The sequence below is a fragment of the Octopus sinensis genome, linkage group LG3 (genome assembly GCF_006345805.1).
Source record: "Octopus sinensis linkage group LG3, ASM634580v1, whole genome shotgun sequence".
In the NCBI taxonomy this organism is placed as follows: domain Eukaryota; kingdom Metazoa; phylum Mollusca; class Cephalopoda; order Octopoda; family Octopodidae; genus Octopus; species Octopus sinensis.
This window is the reverse complement of record NC_042999.1, coordinates 87,021,966-87,043,627: the sequence shown is the minus strand read 5'-3', so window position 1 is coordinate 87,043,627 and position 21,662 is coordinate 87,021,966. Positions and strand designations below refer to the sequence as shown.

At 35.1% G+C, this 21,662-nt stretch overlaps 1 protein-coding gene and 1 long non-coding RNA gene across 5 annotated transcripts in view; one reads left to right on the top strand and one right to left on the bottom strand.

The window, feature by feature from the left end:
- LOC115209907 (ras-related protein Rap1) overlaps positions 1–16,639 on the top strand; it is a 92,799-nt gene extending 76,160 nt beyond the window's left edge. For all 4 annotated transcript variants that reach the window (XM_029778501.2, XM_029778502.2, XM_036501128.1 and 1 more), the window contains 4 exons: positions 3,818–3,958; positions 7,059–7,199; positions 13,638–13,748; positions 15,770–16,639. In XM_029778501.2, coding sequence (XP_029634361.1) covers positions 3,818–3,958; positions 7,059–7,199; positions 13,638–13,730 — 375 coding nt within the window. In that variant the 3' untranslated portion in view covers positions 13,731–13,748; positions 15,770–16,639. The remainder of the gene's footprint in view (positions 1–3,817; positions 3,959–7,058; positions 7,200–13,637; positions 13,749–15,769) is intronic.
- Positions 16,640–18,605: 1,966 nt separating this feature from the next.
- On the bottom strand, positions 18,606–19,970 carry LOC118762502. Its single transcript, XR_004998258.1, has 2 exons — positions 19,840–19,970; positions 18,606–18,758 (listed from the first exon to the last, which is right to left on the bottom strand). It is a non-coding gene; the product is annotated as an uncharacterized LOC118762502 (long non-coding RNA).
- Between the last annotated feature and the right edge of the window lie 1,692 nt (positions 19,971–21,662).

Here is a 21,662-nt window from a genome sequence, read left to right as displayed (position 1 = left end):
AACGCATGCATACACTTTATATTTATATAAATATGTTTTATTTATATTTGCTTTACTATGTTATACATTCCATAGGTATCTGTTGAAATAGTAACAGAAATTAACATAAATACTTAAATGGTTAAAGTAGTGGACTATTGAGCTGATACTGTACATCTTCAACACTTACTACTTATATCATTTCACCAACATAAAATCATTTTGTAGAACCACTGCCCTACGAACTCCAGCCATTACAAGTTATCATGGTCGTGTGTGCTGATGGACTCTTTCCAAACTTCCCTTTCTTTATTGACTAGTCTGTAACACAGAACATAGTTATTTCTATCACATTTGTTCTTCTCTGCATTGTTATTTGTGATTACACACCTACACATCCTCTCTGCTGATATGGTTTCAATAAGTCTGCAAGGCAGTATCTTTTCTAGTACCTCAACAATGCATCATCTGCTTTCCCCCCACTGCACTGGTTTCATTCACATGCAGGTTGATTGATACCTTCTACCAAGCATTCACACTTTTCATAAATTGGCTGTTCAGTAGCAGTCTGCAATGAGAATCAACAATTTTGACCCAGAAACAACACTGTCATCAGTATTCATGAATAATTATGTAATTAATACCATCACACTTTAAAAATCACTTCAAAACTGTGAGATGCTAATCATCATTCATTTTTTTTTATATTATGAATACCGTATTATAAAGACTGAGTTTCCTATTCATAGTCAGAAAATATTTCTACCTGAAGCAAATAAAGAACTTAAATGTTAGACTCAGGAGCTTAAGTGTTAATAGAGAGGGCCTTATCATCAAATCTTTTGTAGAGAAATAGGAAAATGTTTGAGATGAATCATTAATAAGAAGAATGTTTGCGACAGGATTCATAATTATAGTTAACGAGAGTAATCTAAACAGATATTAAAGCATTTTGTATTAAACTAAATCTGGTAAACTCTTTCACAGTTTCACAGTATTAACTTTCATGAGTATGCAAGTGTACTCAGAAATACCAACATTAGGTGCTTCTATATTATTATTTAGCATTTCACAGTGAAACAAAATAAATAAACAAAAAAAGCATCTGATGAACACATTTTCAAATATATAAAAAAGAATGTGCCCAATTTTAAAATGCTTTTGCACTCAAGAATAATGTCCTGTTGTTGCTAAGTAATTATAAATAACTATACTCTATAGCTGTGTTTATGTAAATGAATTCTGTGAAATCCTTATGTTCCATGAGCTAGTGTCTTTCAAGGAAGTTAAATAAAAAGAAAAAAAGCTTTTTATTTTCCATTTTACAAAATGCTTTTTGTGAATAAGTTCTAAAACAAGTTTTGCTTTGTATAATGTCATATTAAAATTAGTATGGCAACAGTTGTTTGTAAAGTAAAAGTATGGGTGCCAGATTTTTTTATATATTTGAAAATATGTTCATCAGATGCTTTTTTTAAAAAACCAAATAAGAGTTGAGCACTTTTTTTTTCCCGTTTTCATATTGGGGTTCGACAACAGTTTGGGAACCTCTGCTGTTGTCGTCATTGTACATTCGCTTTCCATGGACAGGTCATTGCCACTCTTTTCAATAGGTCAGAGGATCATAAATATCACTTTTGGTTTGGTTTCTATTAGTAGCTCCTTTTCCTAATGCCACCCGCACTACACAGTGCACTGGGTTCATTTTTTCCAAGGCATCATCTCTAGGGAGTTTATATCTTTAATAAAGCTAAAAGGTCCTCCTAACTTAATGAAATGTACTCTGTGCTTTTGTGGCATCAATGGAAGAGATAAAAGAAATAGATAGCAAGAGGTAGACAAATGGTAAGAGTTGTTGATTCCAAATGGCCAGGGATAATATAGGTTGAGTATCTGGGATACATGCTTATGCATGTTTCAAGATGGTGAGATAACTGGGATGATAAAGTAACCAAAATGTTGTTTTGACATTTATACAAATACACATACCTATACTCACACATCCACACAAATATGTATATACGCGCACTCAAACACATGTGTTCATACATATATGTACTTAGACACATGTCTATATACACAATCACAAATTTTTACATCTGTGTAGCCATTCCTGGACAGACAGGCTAGTTTTCTCCTTCACAGCATGTCACTAATCAATGCAGTCCTTTCTCATCTCCTCCATGAGGTGTAACAGCTTCAAATCTGTCTTCTCCACTTTGACTTAATCATCTTCAGTTTCCTTCTTCTTCTAGTTCTTTGAAAACACAGCTATTCTTTATGCAACTATCCTTCTCACATATGCATCACATGCCCAAAGCAACAGTCTTCTCTCTTGCTTACATTTGATTCCTCTTATGTTCAGTTTTTCACAGAACTCATTTGTGTTCTGTCATTTGGGCACACTTGTTATTCACCCAGTGGAGCATGCTCACTTCATTTCTTTTTAGACTCATATCTCACACTACTCAGCATCAAGCTTCATTCTGAGAAAGATACCCATTGTTACCACCGGGTAATAGCTCCCTGAAATTAATCCGACCTGTGCTTATTCTAGTTACTATGCTTCCTGACTACAGACTATGTTCTTAACTGTATATATATAGTCACATCAAAAATGACTAATGGATAAAACATGATGCAATGCAGGCAAAATGTAAATGTGCGAGATGTTATAATTTCTCTAATTTCTGAAAGAAGTGGAGTATGTAGCATTGTTTTGACCATCCTTATAAGAATCTGTTACTTTGTTATGCAATAATACTTAAAAAGAAATTAAATAATGTACTACTGTTATATTTTTTTACTATACATTAAGAAAACCTCATACAATTCAAAATCACAAGTTTTTAAAACTGTGCTTAGTTTTCTAACAATATATATAGCCTGAGGAGTGTGCCCATCATGTATTGACTGAGTCTATCTTGACTGGCTTTGCTGCAGCTACTAGTTGAGCCTTATGTCATATATAAACAGCTTGGATAATAAGCTAAGTGCAGTTTTAAAAACTGTTGTGTTATATCTGATTCTAAAAAAAAAGAAGTGACTCCATAGAATATGCAATGTGATTATAAAATATATGGACCAGTGGGTTGCTTTCAATTATTGCTCACCCTTGCCCTATTTTCAAGTAAAGTTCTTGTATTTCACATATTTTTTGAAAGTACAATACCAGCAGATGATTTAAGAGAAATGATCTAGTTATTGATCAGTGACTTTTCATCAAAGCTCAGATCTAAATATACACACACGCAACAGATATATTTCACATACACTCACAGTGGGCTCTTTCAAATGTATATACCAAAGGCTTCTTTCTATCTACTAGATTCCCTCATAAGGCTTTCATTGGCTCTAGGCTATGGTATGACGCTTGCTCAAAGTAATACAAAATGATACTGAGCCTGAGACCATGTGATTAGGAACAACACAGCTACGTCTGTTTAAAAGCATTTTGCTACAGAATCATGAAGACCAGTCGGTATCTGTGTGGAAATACCCAATAAAATATAATCTACAATATCAAAAATAGTACAATCAACACTACTCACATATTTTACCAGTAATGTCTATAGAAGTGGCAGACAAAATATTTGAGATAAAACTAGACTAAGAAACTAATTGGTATGGCTTTATCATACATTAAACTGTTGTATCAGCATGTATTAAGTATGTATATCATTTTCTAAAATCTATTAATAAATAGTAAGTATAGGTTTTCAGTTATGTTTTGTGTTTCAGATTTAAAATAAACGTTTTATTGCATTTTATTTCTTCATGTTTATAGTTTGTTAGATTGTTGCAGTATATTTCTCATAAAGTTTATCTTTATTTTTAGGAGCAATTCACTGCTATGAGAGACTTGTATATGAAAAATGGGCAAGGATTTTTGCTTGTGTATTCTATCACAGCTCAGTCAACATTCAATGATTTACAAGATCTACGGGAACAAATTTTACGAGTTAAAGACACAAATGATGTAAGTCTCCTGAATTTTTCATTATGTAATTATTTTGCAGAGTATTAAATTTAGTTCTTTAAATATGGTTCTTAATGTCAGGTTCTTAGATTATTAGCTTCTTATATGAGCAGGAATTTTAAGATTTTTTTTTCTCAGAAAGAAGATATGGGAAGTTAGGACACTCCCAAGTATATTAGTAATACAGTTTCATTTATGAATCAAAACCAGATTGAAGTCTCATTTGACTAAGATCGAGTTTTTATTCTACAACATTTGTTTAAAATTAAAAATGTTAAGTGGTTATGCTTGATATTTAAAATATTAATCTCAAATCATATTCAAATGAGAAGATTGCAAATATTCTTTTCTAAGTGTATTTTTTTTGTAATTTCCAAACCAGAATGCCATGTTATACATATGAAACTCTCAGGTTGTTCTCAATACTTGAATATATTGCATAATTCATTTATTGAGAAAATGCTTGATGTAACAATAATGATCTATGGTTGTGTTGGTCTGCAAAGTGACTTGATCATGTCATCATTATCGTAATTTAGCATCCATATTTCATGCTGGCATAGGTTGGACACTTGGGGAGCTAGCAAGCTGAAGAGCTGCACCAGGCTCCATCTGTTTTTGATGTTTCTACAGCTGGATGCTCTTCCTAACACCAACCAATACACAGTTTACTGGCACCATCAAGAGTACTTTATACATGGCTGTTGCACGGGTGCTTTACTTGTGGCGCCTGCACAGACGCTTTACTTGTGGCGCATGCACAGGCACTTTACCCGTGGCACCTGTATGGGTGCTTTACCCATGGCACCTGCACGGGCGTTTTATACGTGGTACCTGCACAAGCACATATGTGGTACCTGCACAGGCACATTATATGTGGTGCCTTCACAGGCACATTATACGTGGTGCCTTCACGGGCACATTATACGTGGTGCCTTCACGGGCACATATGTGGTGCCTTCACAGGCACATTATACGTGGTGCCTTCACGGGCACATTATATGTGGTGCCTTCATGGGCACATTATACGTGGTGCCTTCATGGGCACATTATACGTGGTGCCTGCACGGGCACATTATACGTGGTGCCTGCACGGGCACATTATACGTGGTGCCTGCACGGGCACATTATACGTGGTGCCTGCACGGGCACATTATACGTGGTGCCTGCACGGGCACATTATACGTGGTGCCTGCACGGGCACATTATACGTGGTGCGTGCACAAACACATTACACATGGCACATTACAAGTGGTGCCCACATGGGCGCGTTATACATAATGCCCACCCGGGCAATTTACATGTAGTGCTTTATATGTTGCACCAGTAGAAGCAATTGAAGCAAATACATTGATCCATTTTATTCTGAGGTATGATCTTTAAATTTCAAACTGCTGCAGTGGAACCATATCAGTGACCAAGTTCAAGTTGTGCAACAGAAATTTTGAAATCTCTAAAAATAAATGGAAAGAAATATAAGTTTCTATGTCTTCTTTAAATAGTTAAAGTGACTCTTCAATAACCTTTGGTTATAGATTGATACAATACTTTCTTGAAAGATGGAGCACTTAATTTCATGGCATAGAAAGATACTTCAACTGAAGTAGAAGTATCATCAAAAACTTGTAAAGGAAAAGGAGTTAAAATGGTTGGGGATAATTACAGAGATTTTTATTGACCACTGTGTGTGTGTGTGTGTGTGTGTGTGTGTGTATATATATATAAAAGACATGATTTTTGTCCTTGGGTAGCAACTGTTATTATTTGCTTACCCCTAGAAAACATGAAAAATGGTAAATATTTCCTTCAAATTTTGCTTTTGTTACATTTATTCCAAACTCCAAAGAATCCCTCTCAACATATGGGTTTGATGCTCTCCTGCTACTCTTGCTCATGATTAGAGATGCACCTATTGTCAGCCACTAAGGGACATGCTTAAGTGGTTATGGTCAAGCAACTGACAAGCAAATCTATGGTGTTGAACAGAATATTTGCTATAACAATATTTCTTCTTCAGCAACTCAGAGTTGAATCTGTCTGAAATGTAATGGAAAATAGACCAGTTTTGAAACATTGATGTCCAGGTTACAAAAGCAAAGTTTGAAGGGAATAGTAATTTCCTTTTGAATTTTAGATAGAAGCAAATAAGAAACAACACTTACTGACCAAAGACCAAAATAAACAAAAAATAAAAATTTTGTTACACAGTGTTTTGTTACACAGTCTTGAATTTGTTACACAGTCTTGAATTTGTTACACAGTCTTGAATTTTGTTACACAGTCTTGAAAATTGACAAGTTCAAGATAAGGTTAGCTTAGTCGTAAAGCAAGATGGATTGCTTTCAAACCTAGAAGCTATATTTCTAATGAGGCAGTTGCAAAAAAATGCTCTGAGCTAAGTTCACACTCTGAGTGTGCTTGAAAAATAATGTTGGTGGTAAATAGGTGTTCACCAGAGATTAGTTCTCAATCCCTTTCTATTCATTATCTCTATCCACAGATTTTAAAACATAGTGATGTTACTTCAACTCTGAGTTGTGTGCATTTGTGTATAATTTCTGCTAATTTCATTTGTTTTTCTAGATAGTATTCATGTTATGCTTTCTATAGCAAGAATTGCTTTTGCCTTCATATAATCTTAGACTTGTTTCGGTGCTTAAATGTTCTGATTAAAATGACTGGTTTGTCATTTAAAAATACTAATTGTTAAATCAAATTATTTCAATATATTTTAATGTAGACAAATTATATCTATGCTAAGATGATTCTAATTTTTAAAATTATGTCTGAACATCATTGATTGCTGTGGTAATTGTTGATTATCTTTTTTGTTTTTTGAATGATAATATTAATGTTGAAAATGAATTTATAATTAGGTTAGAAGTTAGATTTCAAACTGTATTCTTGCTTCAGTATTTTATATAATTATCTCAATTTTCAGAATTTTACATATTGAAATATACATCAAACCAAACCTATTAAATTTCAAATTAGGTTTCATCATCACTTAACCTTCCATAATTAAAAAGCCTTCCATAATTAAAAAAAAAAATCCTCTGCATAGCTCTGATTTTAACTTTTTTTCATATTCTTTTCACAGGTACCCATGCTTCTAGTGGGTAACAAATGTGACTTGGAGGATGAGCGTGTTGTGGGTAAAGACCAAGGTACTAATTTGGCAAGGCAATTTAATTGTGGCTTTTTGGAAACTTCAGCCAAGTCAAAAATCAATGTCAATGAGGTAAGATACAGCTTATGATTAATCATCATATGTCCACCTTTACCATTCTGTTTCTGTGGTTGGATGTCCTTCCTCTCAGAAACCCCTCACCTATTTCCAAGCAAGATAATATTTCCCCCATTGTCAGACATATTCTTACAGAGTATTGGAAATGAATGACACTTCTTGTATGGCTGACACTCATTTACAGCTATCATGAGATATCAAAAAGGTACAAACATATACAACACGCACACACACACACACACACACCTCTCTCTCTCTCTGTTTAAAAATAATATATAATGATAATGAAATTATTATATGCAGTGCTCAGGTGCACCACAACTTGTCAAAAGTGTGTATAAAGCATATGCAGTAATGTACAAATGTCTGGGAAGTGTACAGTGTATGAGTCAGATACATGCTTGCGTGTGTATGGAGGGGAGAAAATCAGGTGTAGTGTTGGCGAATCTCAGGGAGCATGGAAGTTTTGAAGGATGCAGTGCTCCGACAACTAACATCTGATGCTGGCAGTCTGTTCCATGCTTCAGCAGCTCTTAGCGTGAAAAAATGTTTCCGAAAGTCATGGGAGCTGTGCTGTTTTCTGACTTTGTAAACATGTCCACAGGTGTTAGACAAGTGGAGTTTGAAAAGGTGCTTAGAGTTATTGTTAGTAAGATGGTTAATAATTTTATGGGTGTCTGCCAAGTCAGCTGCCAGACATCGGAGTTTCAATGTATCCATGCCCAGGGAAATAAGGCATTCAGAATATGGCAAATGCCTGATGGAGGGTATTCTCTTGGTTGCACATCACTGAACGGTTTCCAGACGATTAATATCCTGGGCAAGATAGGGGTTACAGATAGGTGATGCAAATTCCAGGTGAGGCCGCACCATAGCTATAGATAGCCGGAGAGCGGCTCACAAAGGACTTGGTAAATGATGCCAAGACACCCTCAGCCTTCTTGGCAATTTTAGCAATGTGTTTTGTCCAACGCAAATCGCTGTTGACAATAATGCCCAAGTCACATTCACAGGAAAACTTTTTGAGATTAGTGTTGTGGAGGGAGTAATTAGACACTGGGTTTTTCCTCCCAAAATGCATGGTGGTACATTTGTCCACAGCCAGCTTGAGTTGCCAGTCCATGATCCACTGCTGCATAGTGTCCAGGTCTGATTGCAATAAAGATCTATAGTGTACAGGATCTGTCGTCTTTATTTCGAGGTACAGTTTGATGTCATCTGCATATTTCAGCACTGTGGCATGCTTTAAGTTAGCATCTATGTCATTAACATATGCAACAAATAAAAGGGGGCTAAGAACAGATCCCTGTGGTACACCAGATGTCATCTCATAGGGTGAAGAACGCTGTCCTAGAACTGTGACAACTTCTTTTCGGCCAATAAGGAAGGACTTCAACCAGTTATAGAGATCATCTCTTACACCCATTGCAGAGAGTTTCACCATAAGTCTTTTTTGTGGCACAGAATTAAAAGCCTTAGCAAACTCCAGGTAAACATCCACCCAGGAGCTGCCATCAGTGATTCGGGTAATGTCTCTACCAAATCCATTCATGAAGTTTTGGTCAGTTTCCCTACCATTTTAACTCCTTTTCCTTTGCAACAGATTTTGGTGATACTTCTACTCCAGTTAAAGTATCTTTGGTCAGCCTAGGGCTATAACTAACTCAGCAAGATGTTGCTGATATCAGTTAAGATCTTGTAATATTATATGCTGTCATATAATTTTCTAATCTGAATTCTAAATTACATTTTTCTGTATATACTAGTAGAGATACCTGGTGTTGATCGGGACTAAAATGGCATAGTTTTTTATTCATTTACTTATTTCAGTCATGTGACTGGGGACATGCTGCAGCACTGCCTTTAGTGGAAGAAATTGACCCCAAGATTTATTCTTTGTAAGCCACTGGAGTGTTTTGCCTGAAGGCTAAGTTATGGGGATGAAAACAAAGCAAGAATTGTAATCAGGTGATTGGGGAGGGGATAAAAAAACTTTTACACACACACATATACATATACAAGCAAAATGCCCCTCCCCCCTCATCCAATGGACGGTGCTGGATCATATCTGCTGAGGAATTCAAGACAGGATGCCCCCTGGGAGCTCCTCTATGCTGATGATCTTGCTCTAATTGCTGAGTCACTATCAGAACTAGAGAAGTTTCAAGTGTGGAAACAAGGATTAGAATCGAAGGGCCTTAGAATCAACCTAGCTAAAACATCATCATTTAGCGTCCGCTTTCCATGCTAGCATGGGTTGGATGGTTCAACTGGGGTCTGTGAAGCCAGAAGGCTGCATCAGGCCCAGTCTGATCTGGCAGTGTTTCTACGGCTGGATGCCCTTCCTAATGCCAACCACTCCGTGAGTGTGGTGGGTGCTTTTTACGTGCCACCGGCACAGGTGCCAGATGGAGCTGACAAACGGATGGTGCTTTTACGTGCCACCGGCATGGGGGCCAGGCGAGGCTGGCAACGGACACGAACGGATGGTGCTTTTTAATGTGCCACCGGCACGAGGCCAGTCGGGGCGGCGCTGGCAACGGTCAAACCAAAGTCCTAATAAGTAGGAAGGCAGGCAAACCACAAATCCCTTCAGGTAGATGGCCCTGCTCGATCTGTAGAAAAGGCATATGTAGAAACCCTATAAGATGTACCCAATGGACACATAAGAGGTGCAGCAATATCAAAAGAAGGCTAACTGGGAGGATAGCTTTTGTATGTGGCAGATGCTTGCTAGCTATAAATAACACTGAAAATGTGCAGAGAACAACTTCCACCACATTCCAGGGAGAAAAACTAGAAGTAGTTGATAGCTTCTGTTACCTAGGTGACCAAGTCAGGAGGGTGCGCTGAAAGTGTAGCTGCTAGAATAAGAATAGCCTGGGCTAAGTTCAGAGAGCTCTTACCTCTGCTGGTAACAAAGGGCCTCTTGCTCAGAGTAAAAAGTAGACTGTATGACGCATGTGTATGAATAGCCATGCTACATGGCATTGAAACATAGGCCGCGACTGCTGAAGACATGCGTAAACTCACAAGGAATGAAGCCAGCATGCTCCGATGGATGTGTAATGTCAGTGAGCATATTCGACAGTGTTAGTGCCTTGAGAGAAAGGTTGGACCTAAGAAGCATCAGATGTGGTGTTCAAGAGAGACGACTGCGCTGGTATAGTCATGTGGCGAGAATGGATGTAGATAGCTGTGTGAAAAAGTGCCAAACCCTAGTGGTTGAGGGAATATGTGGAAGAGGTAGATCTAGGAAGACCTGGGATGAGATGGTGAAGCATGACCTTTGAACATTAGGCCTCACCGTGGAAATGACTAGTGACTGAGACCTTTGGAAATATGCTGTGCTTGAGAAGACCCAGCAAGCCAAATGAGACCATAGCCCGTGGCCTATGCCAGGGGTGTAACCAGCCCACTTATGCATACCTTTTCTTCATTGGACACTAAACTCTGCTTGCGAAGACCTGTTGAGGCAAGTGAAATCGAAATTAAACTCGGTGACTGCCATCCGTTGCTAGTGGAGCGCTAAGAGTACCATACGAGTGAGATCGTTGCCAGAGCAATAAGCTGGCCTCTGTGCCGATGGCACGTTAAAAACACCATTTGTATTACTAGCACTTGTGCTGGTGGCTCGTGAAAAAAAAACATTCGAGCGAGGTCATTGCCAGTGCCACTGGCATAGCCCCCATTGCCAGTGCCAGTGGCACATAAAAGCACCCACTACACTCTCGGAGTGGTTGGCATTAGGAAGGGCATCCAGCTGTAGAAACCCTGCCAGATCAGATTGGAGCCTGGTGCAGCCATCTGGTTCGCCAGACCTCAGTCAAATCGTCCAGCCTATGCTAGCATGGAAAGCAGACGTAAAACAATGATGATGATGATATATATGTAGTAAAATGTAGTTGGCAAAAATGTTAATCAAACTGACCGAATTAAGGATTTTAAATTTTTTGTAAGAGTTTTGAATTGGCTAGTTTATGTTGGAATAATTATATGAAAAAGAGTGCTCATGTGAAAACAGAGACAAATTGTAACTTACAAATGAATACTGCTGGCTGGACTTTGCGAGCAGGCGATAAGAGCTAGCCACAGCTGACAAAGTAAAGCATTGATTCTTTCCAACTGGGTATGTGTCGCATTTTTTCGCTGGCTCAAGCCAAATCCTAGGTGAATTGAGAGTAGTCTATATTGGAAGTGCAGAATTTCGAGGAAAAATTGATAAGAAAAAGCATCCGAAGTCAAAGAGAGCACACCTCAAATTTGGTGACATTCGGTTGAAAATTCTAGGAGTTGATGTGGTTTACATAACACACACACACAAGCAACTTGCCTTTTAATATGATATCACACGCATACTGTTGCATAGATGTGGTGGGTTCAAATCCTAGGCGAATTGAGGGCAGTCTGTTTATATTGGAGGCGTGGAATTTCAAGGAAAAAATTGTAAGAAAAAGTGTTCTAAGTAAAAGAGAGCACACATGTCAAATTTGGTGAAATTCAAATGAAAATTGTAGCAGTAGAAATGGTTCACACAACACACAGACAGACAACTTGCCTTTTAGTATATAAGATAGATTCCCATTTTGTCTAATTAGATTATTAGCTTTCATAGTTTGTATTTTTTTCAATATTATATTTTTTACCAGCTTTGTAACTTTCTCCTTTATAAGACTATTAATTTACCACTAATTAAAGTCTTGTTTTGATTAAAGTAAGGAAGTGAATAAGATTATAGGGTTACCATATATACTTTTATATAAGGTGCATCCCCTTCGAGTTGCATGTTGCTTTTTGTAAATATCATTTGCAATTGTACTAACAAGTGTTTAAATAATAAAAAAAAAATTATTTTATTGATATTAACCCCATCATTATTTATATAATGTAGCTAGGTCCTGGAACTGTAGGTTTCATAGCAATGTTTCTATGATAAATTCCTGTACAAACAAATTATCCAGCTCTCTTAAATTGCTGTTGCTGATTGACAATTTGTACTGCATCTAATGGGCTTTTGGTTACAGCTGACAGATAGAAAATTATGCATATGTTTCATACACATGGAAGGCATATTATATATGAATTCATGAAATGGCATATTATTACAGGCACATATGTGTTGCAGCTGAATTGAATCTTGCTTAAGCAGTTTTTGTTTTAATACATGTCACCAAGATGTTACAATTGTGATAGTCTGAGTATTGACATGACCAACCTGCCCTTTATATTCACTCATTTACCATTGTAAGTGTATGTAGATGAATTCCAATCCCAGACTTAGGTTCAGTAGATAAGTGGCATTTAGTATTTATTTTAAATGAATTTTTAAGTGAAAACCCTGACTTATGAGTAATATAGAACATGGAGTTTTACAGAACAAGCCACTAAACTGAAATTTACAGAACAACAAACTTAATAAAACAATCAAATGACCATAGTTTGAATAGCTAAGTGAAGTACTGCCTGCTCATTGGATATCTTAAATCAGGATTTGTTTGAAGATGAAATTTTGATGTCAGTTGGTGAAAATGCCATCTGTGCTAATAGAGGTTAAATTTTCCAACAGCCTTCATATTTTATTAATGATAATGACTTTTTCTGTTTTAGTAATTCTGACCTGGACCAAGAGGTCAAAGGAAACCAAAATTTACACATCTTGCCTCATGAAACGTATATAAAGTTATAAAAGTTTCTCGTGGCCCTGTATGTGTTGGACAAAAAGACCAATCAAAGAAAAGAAAATGAATTATTGCCCCAGCTTTCATGACAGTATTTTTAGCTCTTAAATTTGTATTTAAAGATGGGCTTCTATAAAGATTGTTTTTCTAATATCATTTCATAGGCATTGAGAATCTACAGGAATCATATATCCTAAATTTGTTTGAAGTTTCCTATAGTTACATGGTGATACAATTTTGAAAATCTACTTTAATCAATTAACAAAATTGTTGCAGAAACAAATGAAAAATATGCAAGATGTGTAGAGGAAATACACATTAGGCAGAATATTAATGTAAGAAATATATAAAAGATGGTTTCAGGAAATTTCTACATTTTGATTTTTATATTTGGTGTTAGGAAGTTGATCCAGACATAGAAACCTACGGAAGGAGACTGTAGAACTTGGCATGATCCTCTAGCTTGCCAGCTTCAGTGAGACTGTCCAGCCCATGCCAGTATGGATATTAAGTGATGACAATATTTTTTTCCTAAATAATGTTTACATATGCAATGTCTGGCGACTTGCACTGGAAATGGTTATTATGCTAAGAGTTTGTCTTTTTTCCACAATCACATATCAAACTGAGTGAGGATCTTTCATCCTTAACAATTCATGGTCTGGAAATATATTTATTCATATTAGATTACTACTTTTTGATTGTCATGGCTGGAATATTTTCCTAGTATTTCTTTGTTTCTTTTTCTGCCCAGATATTTTATGACTTGGTTCGACTAATTAACAAGAAAAACCCAGAAAAAAGAGACAAGGGCCGAAAGAAAAGTTCAAACTGTGTACTTCTCTAAAGTTTTATTTGCATCCAGGTTAGTATTTATCAGTTTAATAAAAAGCTAATGATTCAAATTCTTGGAACTTCTGAACTGTCTTTCCTTTTGAAAAGTTGTTCTGCTTTTGACTTTTGTATGATTCTGGTAATAATTGTCCTTGAAAAATCTTTCTGTACTTTTATTTAAAATTGTGGATTTCTAGAAACAAGGTTGTTCAAGATTATTCTAGTGAATGTTACTGAGTAAATTATAGTTCTAGAAATTATGTTGGGCTTTCTAGTTTAGTGTATTGAGAACCTTTCCGATAATTTTAATATCTGTTCAGAACAGTTGTTTTGAAGAAATTATTTTTATGTATGTGTTGGGATAAGGAGGTGGAGAATATGCCCTCTTAGAATGGTGAAGTGTGGAGAATGGGTTAGATTAGTGAAATTAATAGAATTTTAACATTGACAGTAGGTCAATGGAAATATGAGATGAAAAAGATTTAATTATGCATATACTGCATTATGAAAATGGTAATAAGCAAAATGTTGAATAAAATATGTTTTTGTGTATAGATTGTGAAGTTAGTAAGTTTGGCAGATACAAATGAGATATGTAAGAAATTGCCTACAAGAAGTAGGTTTGTAGTGTTTAAGGTGAGAAATTCAGTATTAAAAGATTAGTTGCTTTCATGTGGATAGAGGGTTAATGGTAACTGATAGATAATCATTGAAGAGAACAGTAGTAAGAAAAAAATCCCATCCCAGTTTATAGAAAGAGATATTAGTGTTTAACATATACCCATTAGTATAATATATATTTTCAAGTATAGACGATGTGAATTGATCTAAGGTTTTACTAATATTAAGTTCAAAAGCTAACATGGTTTCTGTCATTTTCAAATGTCTGGGATCATTATCATGGCATACTGATGGAATCATTGCTGGTGAAAGTTTTTTTTTTTTAATCCTATATTTTATGCTAATGAGTCAAGTACCAAGAGTTTGTAATTGTCTCCATCATTTGGGTGTTTTTGAAGAGAAGCTTGACATACATAATTTCATAGTTGAAAATAAATTCATGTGGAGAAACTAGCTTGAAGATAAGTTTAATCTGAAATGAAATTTATTCATGTAATAGTTTAAAAGTTAAGCTGTGCAAATTTGATAATGTTCAGATAGCATAATATTAAATCAAATTTGACTGTTAAAGAGAATAGTAGAGAGTGTATGACTGATGATTTCTTTTGGAAGTAAAGGTTTATAAGAATGCTGTTAGGAGATAGGCAGAGATGCTACTGACAGAAATAAAGCTGTTTTTATGTTACTTGATAAAAGCCCAGTAGCTGTTTTAATGGCCATTTATTGACATCTAATATTAATGTTAGTGTTCAGAGATAAAAGCTAAAGCATTCTTGAAAATCTAAATATAGAAATTCTGATTTTGAAAATTATTTTCTCAAGTATAGAGTTGCTTATTTTGATGGTTTGATTTTTGAAGATGTTTTAATACATTTTTATATTTAATATTTTTTTTTTCATCATCATCGTTTAACGTCCGCTTTCCATGCTAGCATGGGTTGGATGATTTTGACTGAGGGCTGGCGAACCAGATGGTTGCACCAGTCTCCAATCTTGATTTGGCAGAGTTTCTACAGCTGGATGCCCTTCTTAATGCCAACCACTCCGAGAGTGTAGTGGGTGCTTTTTACGTGCCACTGGCACAGGGGCCAGTCAGGCGGTACTGGCAATGATCTCGCTCGAATCCTTTTACACGTGCCACTGGCATGGAAGCCAGTTGGCTGCTCTGGCAACGATCACACTCAGATGGTGCTCTTGGCACCGTACTAGCACGGGCACAAGTGCCAGTAAGGTGACGCTGGTAACGATCACGCTCGAATGGTGCCTTTTAAATGCCACTGGCACGGAAACCGGTTAGCCACTCTGTCAATGATCATGCTCGTATGGTGCTCTTTCCTTGATGTTGTTAATTAAGACTTGTTTTACTTGATATCTAAGAATGTCAAATTTTCTTTACTTCATATTAACTGCATTTTCTATTTTCTTATTCAGGTCAGATGAGTTTTAAGTACGGTGTACATCAAGAGCCTGTCTCATCGTTCTTCTCAAATGTTGACTTGATTTAAACACATTCAGTTTCATCTGCCACTCAACATGAGAAAAATTTCTTGCCACAATTCATTTGTGGATCATCTAATAAATTTAATAATAAAATATATCAAAAAAGAAAAAATTGATTGTATTAAAACAAATGGAGAATTTACTGAGAACATTGTTTACCACATGTGAAAGTTGGTTATCATTGAGCCAACATTGATATTTTGCTAGACAGTAATTTCTTGACAGGTCTGTATGTCATCCATGCTGGTTCTACATCAAGCTGAAACTGATTCAATACAGACATAAAGACACTATCCTGCTTATATATCCTTTTCTCTTTGCTTTTCTTTTCTTCTCTTTCTTCTAACATTTTATAAAGCTTAAAGAATAGCAAGATCCCTTTTTATTGTAACTACAATGCCTTCCCTCCATCCTGCTCCAATGTTGCTTCAGTAATGTTTTGAATTTTTATTTTTTCTATTTATACTATTTTCTGTGTGTGCTGTACAATTTGCAGGCAAGCTGATTTTGCATTCATATGCATGGTGGAACTGAGCCACTGTTTAGCCTTTCAGCGGCCTCAAGATTGTCTGGTGCATATCTGTTTCTCTATCATTTATACAGCTCTGTTGAAATGGTTACCATTTCTGTCAAGATACATCTCTTGCATTGGTTTGCTTCCTTCCTTAATTTACTCTCTCTTTTGAACTCGAGAATTATATTCTACCTATATAAAGCAAAAAGCTGATGAGTCTGAATGCATATAGCATCACTTGTATGGAATTATTGGATCAAATAAATTCATCACTTTTCAAATATTGAGTAAAATCTTTTATCAGTAATTTTTAAAGGATTTGTATGCTTTATATATATCATTTATATTAATTTTATAAGTAGGTAATATATTGTATAAGTTAATACTGTTAATGGTTGATAACGATAGAGTAGCAGAAGCATGGTTGCAAAATACTAGTAGTATACATATGAAACTAGTTACATTTGTAATTAGAATTTATAGGCATCTATCATCACCATATTTATTTGTCAATAAGAAGCAGTTTTGTTACAAACTATATTTCCTCAAAGGATTAAGGAATTGTGTGTCTGTATTTATATAAATACAATGCACATTTGGAGGTTGGCTGTTTACATAACAAGTTACAAGGTTATTAGGAAGTATTTCTGAGATAATCTAGTAACACTCTGCACTAAGTAACAATAAACAAACTCAATATTACTTCAGAAATTGCTAATGGTATCAAGGCCTTTTACTGTATATTGGGTACATTTGGAATCTGTTATTAGACTAGTGCTTGAACTTCTTATAGTATCCATATCACATGTTTTTAGAAGGCAGTTTGGTTATTATATTTAAGTTCTAATAATTTAATGCTCAATGACTTGATTCTGCCTTTTTGTTTGTTTTATGACATAAATTTATTTCTTAATGGTTTCAACCTGTTATGTAACATCTTTTCTTAATGACATGTTATATGTGTAGCTATAATTATGCTGAGAAAGCTTCTGGATGAGAGCAGCTGGGCTTCATATACATTTTAAATCTTTTTGGTCTGTTTTCTTACACCATCTCAAACATTGTCATCATCTTCATAGAAGACTTTACCTCATTCCATATTTGTTCCTTTGGTTCCTAATATGGAAACAGATTATCTATGCGTCAGTATTAGATATTTGGGTTTGTTTCACTACATTTTATTTTACCAAAAAGTTCTAAATTCGTAACTGATAAGCTAAAGGGATAGCCAATTAATTTTAACAGCTGTTAAACACCCCCTTGCCCACACCGTACAGTTAATGTGGGTTTTATTACTAAAATAAATACTTGGCTTACTAGTTACTGAAGAATAGTTTTTCTAAAAGTGTGAGGGATACCGTGGTGAGATAAGTGGACATGGAACATCTTGTTTTTATTTTAAAGTGACAAAGAACAAGAACTTGTCATCATAAGACTAAATAAATCAGTAGACACTTCTACTGCAGCTAGTACCAATGACAGTTGAAGTCTACAAAGATAAGTTTAAAATCATAAACTGTATGAGAGAAAAATATTATGACAACAAATTATATTAATGAATTATTAATGGAAATGCAGGTTTGGCAGTGATGGTAATTTTAGACAAAATAAACTCCTGTGGTTTTTTAATTACATCTTTTTCTTTTTTTTTTTTTTTTTTTCCTGATTTCAAATCACACAGAGGTTGGCTCTATAGTCACTTAGCAGCTATGCTAGGAACAATTCAATGACATTCTTTTTCTATAATATGAGAAATTACACTGGAACATGATTTTGTCTATGGGTAGCAACTGTTTCCTATTTGTTTATCTCTAGAAAGCATGAAAAATATTTAATATTTCCTTCAAACTTTGCTTTTGTTATATTTATTTAAACTCCAAAGAATTCCTCTTTACACATGGCTTTGATGCTCTCCTACTGCTCATGATCAGAAATGCTCATATTTTTAGCCACTAGGGGACATACTCAAGTGGTTATGGTCAAGCAAATCTGTGGTATTGAGCAGAATATTTACTATAACAGTATTTCTGCTTCAACAACTCAGTGCTGAATCTGTCTGAAATGTATTGGAAAATAGGTTGGTTTCAAAACATTGATGTCCAGGTCACAAAAGCAAATTTTGCAGGGAATAGTAGTCATTTTCTCTGATTTTCAGATAGAAGCAAATAAGAAATAACATGTGACCAGACAAAAATTACAGTGTTATTATTTGTTAATTGGTAAAATGAAGTTATTGCTATAAACTTATTAATTTTACAGTAATTCTGTCATTTTATTGTTCAAATTAGAAGTCCTCTCCTTTTTAAAACTCACTTCATATTTTAGTTCCTAAATTTTAAATCAGTATTGTCCAGACAATAACATATTGCTAGGTTCTGGCAATTTAGTAATTGTAGTAATTTAACCCTTTCGTTACGAAGCCGCCCAAAGAAAATTTTGGCTAATGTGACGAAACCATCCAAACCCGCCCGTATTTACCTATTCATATTTAAATGAGAATATCAGAGCAAATCTCTTTAGTACATTCATGAAAACAAGTGATTATACTTCGTAAACAGTTCATCTACAGTTTTGTACAACGATCAAAGTGTAATTTTAATTCCGTAAATTTTGGGAGATTTTTTTCTGAAATTTGTTCCTATTGTGTTTTCAAAATTTGTAATTCTGACAAAAAATGGATATGAATTTCATTATATCAAGCAGCGAGTCAGAATTCAAAGGATTTTCTACTGAAGACCTTGATAAATCTAACTCTATGACTGAAAAAAAAAAAAGCACGTGGTATTTGATAATGAATCTGATATTTCATTTTCCGAAAGTGAAAACAGTGAATCTGAGAGCTCTGACAACGTTAAAGAAAATGAATTGGCACCTGAATGGAGTGAAAATTTAAAAACTGTTTCTTTTGGTGATTTTTCTGAAGAAACTGGACCAAGCCACAGACTTTCCCAAGAGAGTAAAGCCTTAGACTATTTCTTTTTACTTTTTCGAATGAGCCTATTTGAAATCATTACGGCAGAAACGAACCGTTACGCTAAATGTAAACAAAGCAAAAGAAAGGATAGTTAGTGGTTTCCCACAACCTTAAATGAAATTAAAACTATTTTGCCATAAATATTATTATGGGTATCAGAAAGTTACCCAGAATAACAAATTCTATCGTAAAATTTTGTTGTATACCCAATTGAATATTAGCTAATAACCCATTTTCTATAGCGATGTTTGAACAAAATTTTAATAATTTTATATTTTGTTGAATTTACCTGTATCTACCTGCAATTAGTCACTTTGTGACAAAAATTATAGTATAGAATTGGTTGAGAACATTTCATTAAATTATCTTCCAAAAATCACATTAATATATTGATAAATAAAAAAGTTATAGTTGTTTATTGAAACCAGACTAAATTTATGATTATGTTAGAAATTAATTGAAACACATAAGGGGTATATTTTGGTCAGAAATATAGTAACGAAAGGGTTAAACTGTTGCTACAAATTATCTACTTCTGTTGTTTGGTTTATTCACATAGGAATAACCAAGAGTACCCTATAATAATAGTTGGTTTAAGATTCTAACTAGTGGCAGATACCTTAGGTACTAAAATGAAAATAAATAAATGACACTAATGATTAAAAAATGTTTTAGTCTCTTTCAAATTTGATTTCATGATTACAGAAATATATCTGTAAGGTTATATTTTAGATAAAACTGCACCATTGAAAAATGTGTACCAAAGAAGGGTGGGGCATAAATTTAAAAAAAAGTTCATCTAGTAATTTTGTACATTTCAATTAGAGCAAGAACATGTATAGAGGAAGTGAAATATACCACAATTTTTTTTTTTCACCATCCCAAAAACTGGCTAGGCATGTCCAAAGTTAGAAAACTGTCATGTGACATGAATAAAATATATACAAAATTCACTTTAATATGATAACCATACATATATAAATACTTTCACTGGTTAATTCAGTTAATGTCTTGATTCAGCTAAAATCTTTTTAACTGTTTATATGAAGCCTGACTTTGAAATTTAGAACCAATGTAACTTGATCGAAATTTTGTTCAAAATTTTTAACGATAACAAGAAGCCCCAGGTTGTAAGTCGTGCAGAGACAATTTTATGATAGCTACAAAGACTAAATTTAATTTTGGGTAACCCACCTTCCAGTAATCAAGATTGTTGTGTTGATTGAATCTGTCTTGGCCGTCTCTGAACTGGCCATTATCAGTCTTAATTCATGCATTAAAAATAGACTGCAGAGTGGAGTAACAGCAACATATCTTGACATAACAAACGATCATATGATAGAATTCCAGCATTGACCCAGGCTGCAGCAGCATACATCTTGGGTCCAAGACCTAAGTACAGCATTTAATTAGTTTCCTCTTCAATAACTACTATAGTGTAGATTTTAGAAGAAAATAGTATTTTTTTTTTTTAATGGTTAAGTCTGAAAATAGAGTAATGCCTATACATTTTTGAAGGCCTTTAAGACTGATGAGAAACAGCCCTAGACTGGAGGCCTGAATTCTTGTAACAGAGTGGGCAGCACTAAAGATACATGAGTGTTAGGTGGTGGAGTTAAAGCAGGCATTGGATTAAGTCCAGTGAGTTGCCAGTAAGTTTTACTGTTACACTGTCATTAAACAGAGACCTCAAAAGCATCTTCCAAATAGATTGTGTCAGTCTTGACTTCTTGGGTATCAATAGACACACTCACATTGAGACATCAGTCTCATCTCGCTGAAACACCAGCAGCAGAGACAATCACCATAATCGCTTTAACTGTTAGGATCCTCTGTCACTTAGGATCTCTCCTGGAGAAAGCACATCCTTAACATAGCCAAGACAACATGTCAAATACTGGAATTCTTCACACCCACAACACTCCTTTCCATGCTACTAATTGTACAGATGTCAAACAAAATGATGTCCCGCTCCCACTTCAAGAACAGTGCTGCTGCAGTTGCCCACGCACATCCTAGACTGCCTCCATAGACAGGTCATTCGGCTGATTAGCATTGAGATAGTTCAACCTCCATTTTTATAAAATTTCTAGCATTACTATGACTTTTGCTCCCCAGAATATTCTTAACTCCTTTCCTCCACGGTTTTTTTCTATAATCATTGACTTGCAGTAGTTTAAAAAACTGTGTTTGTGTTTATGCACAACATAGCGTGAATCAGAAAAGAAAAAAAATAATAATCCTTTCTACTAAAAGCACAAGGCCTGAAATTTGTGGGGAGGGGATTAATCGATTACATCGACCCCAGTGTTTAACTGGCGCTTAATTTATCAACA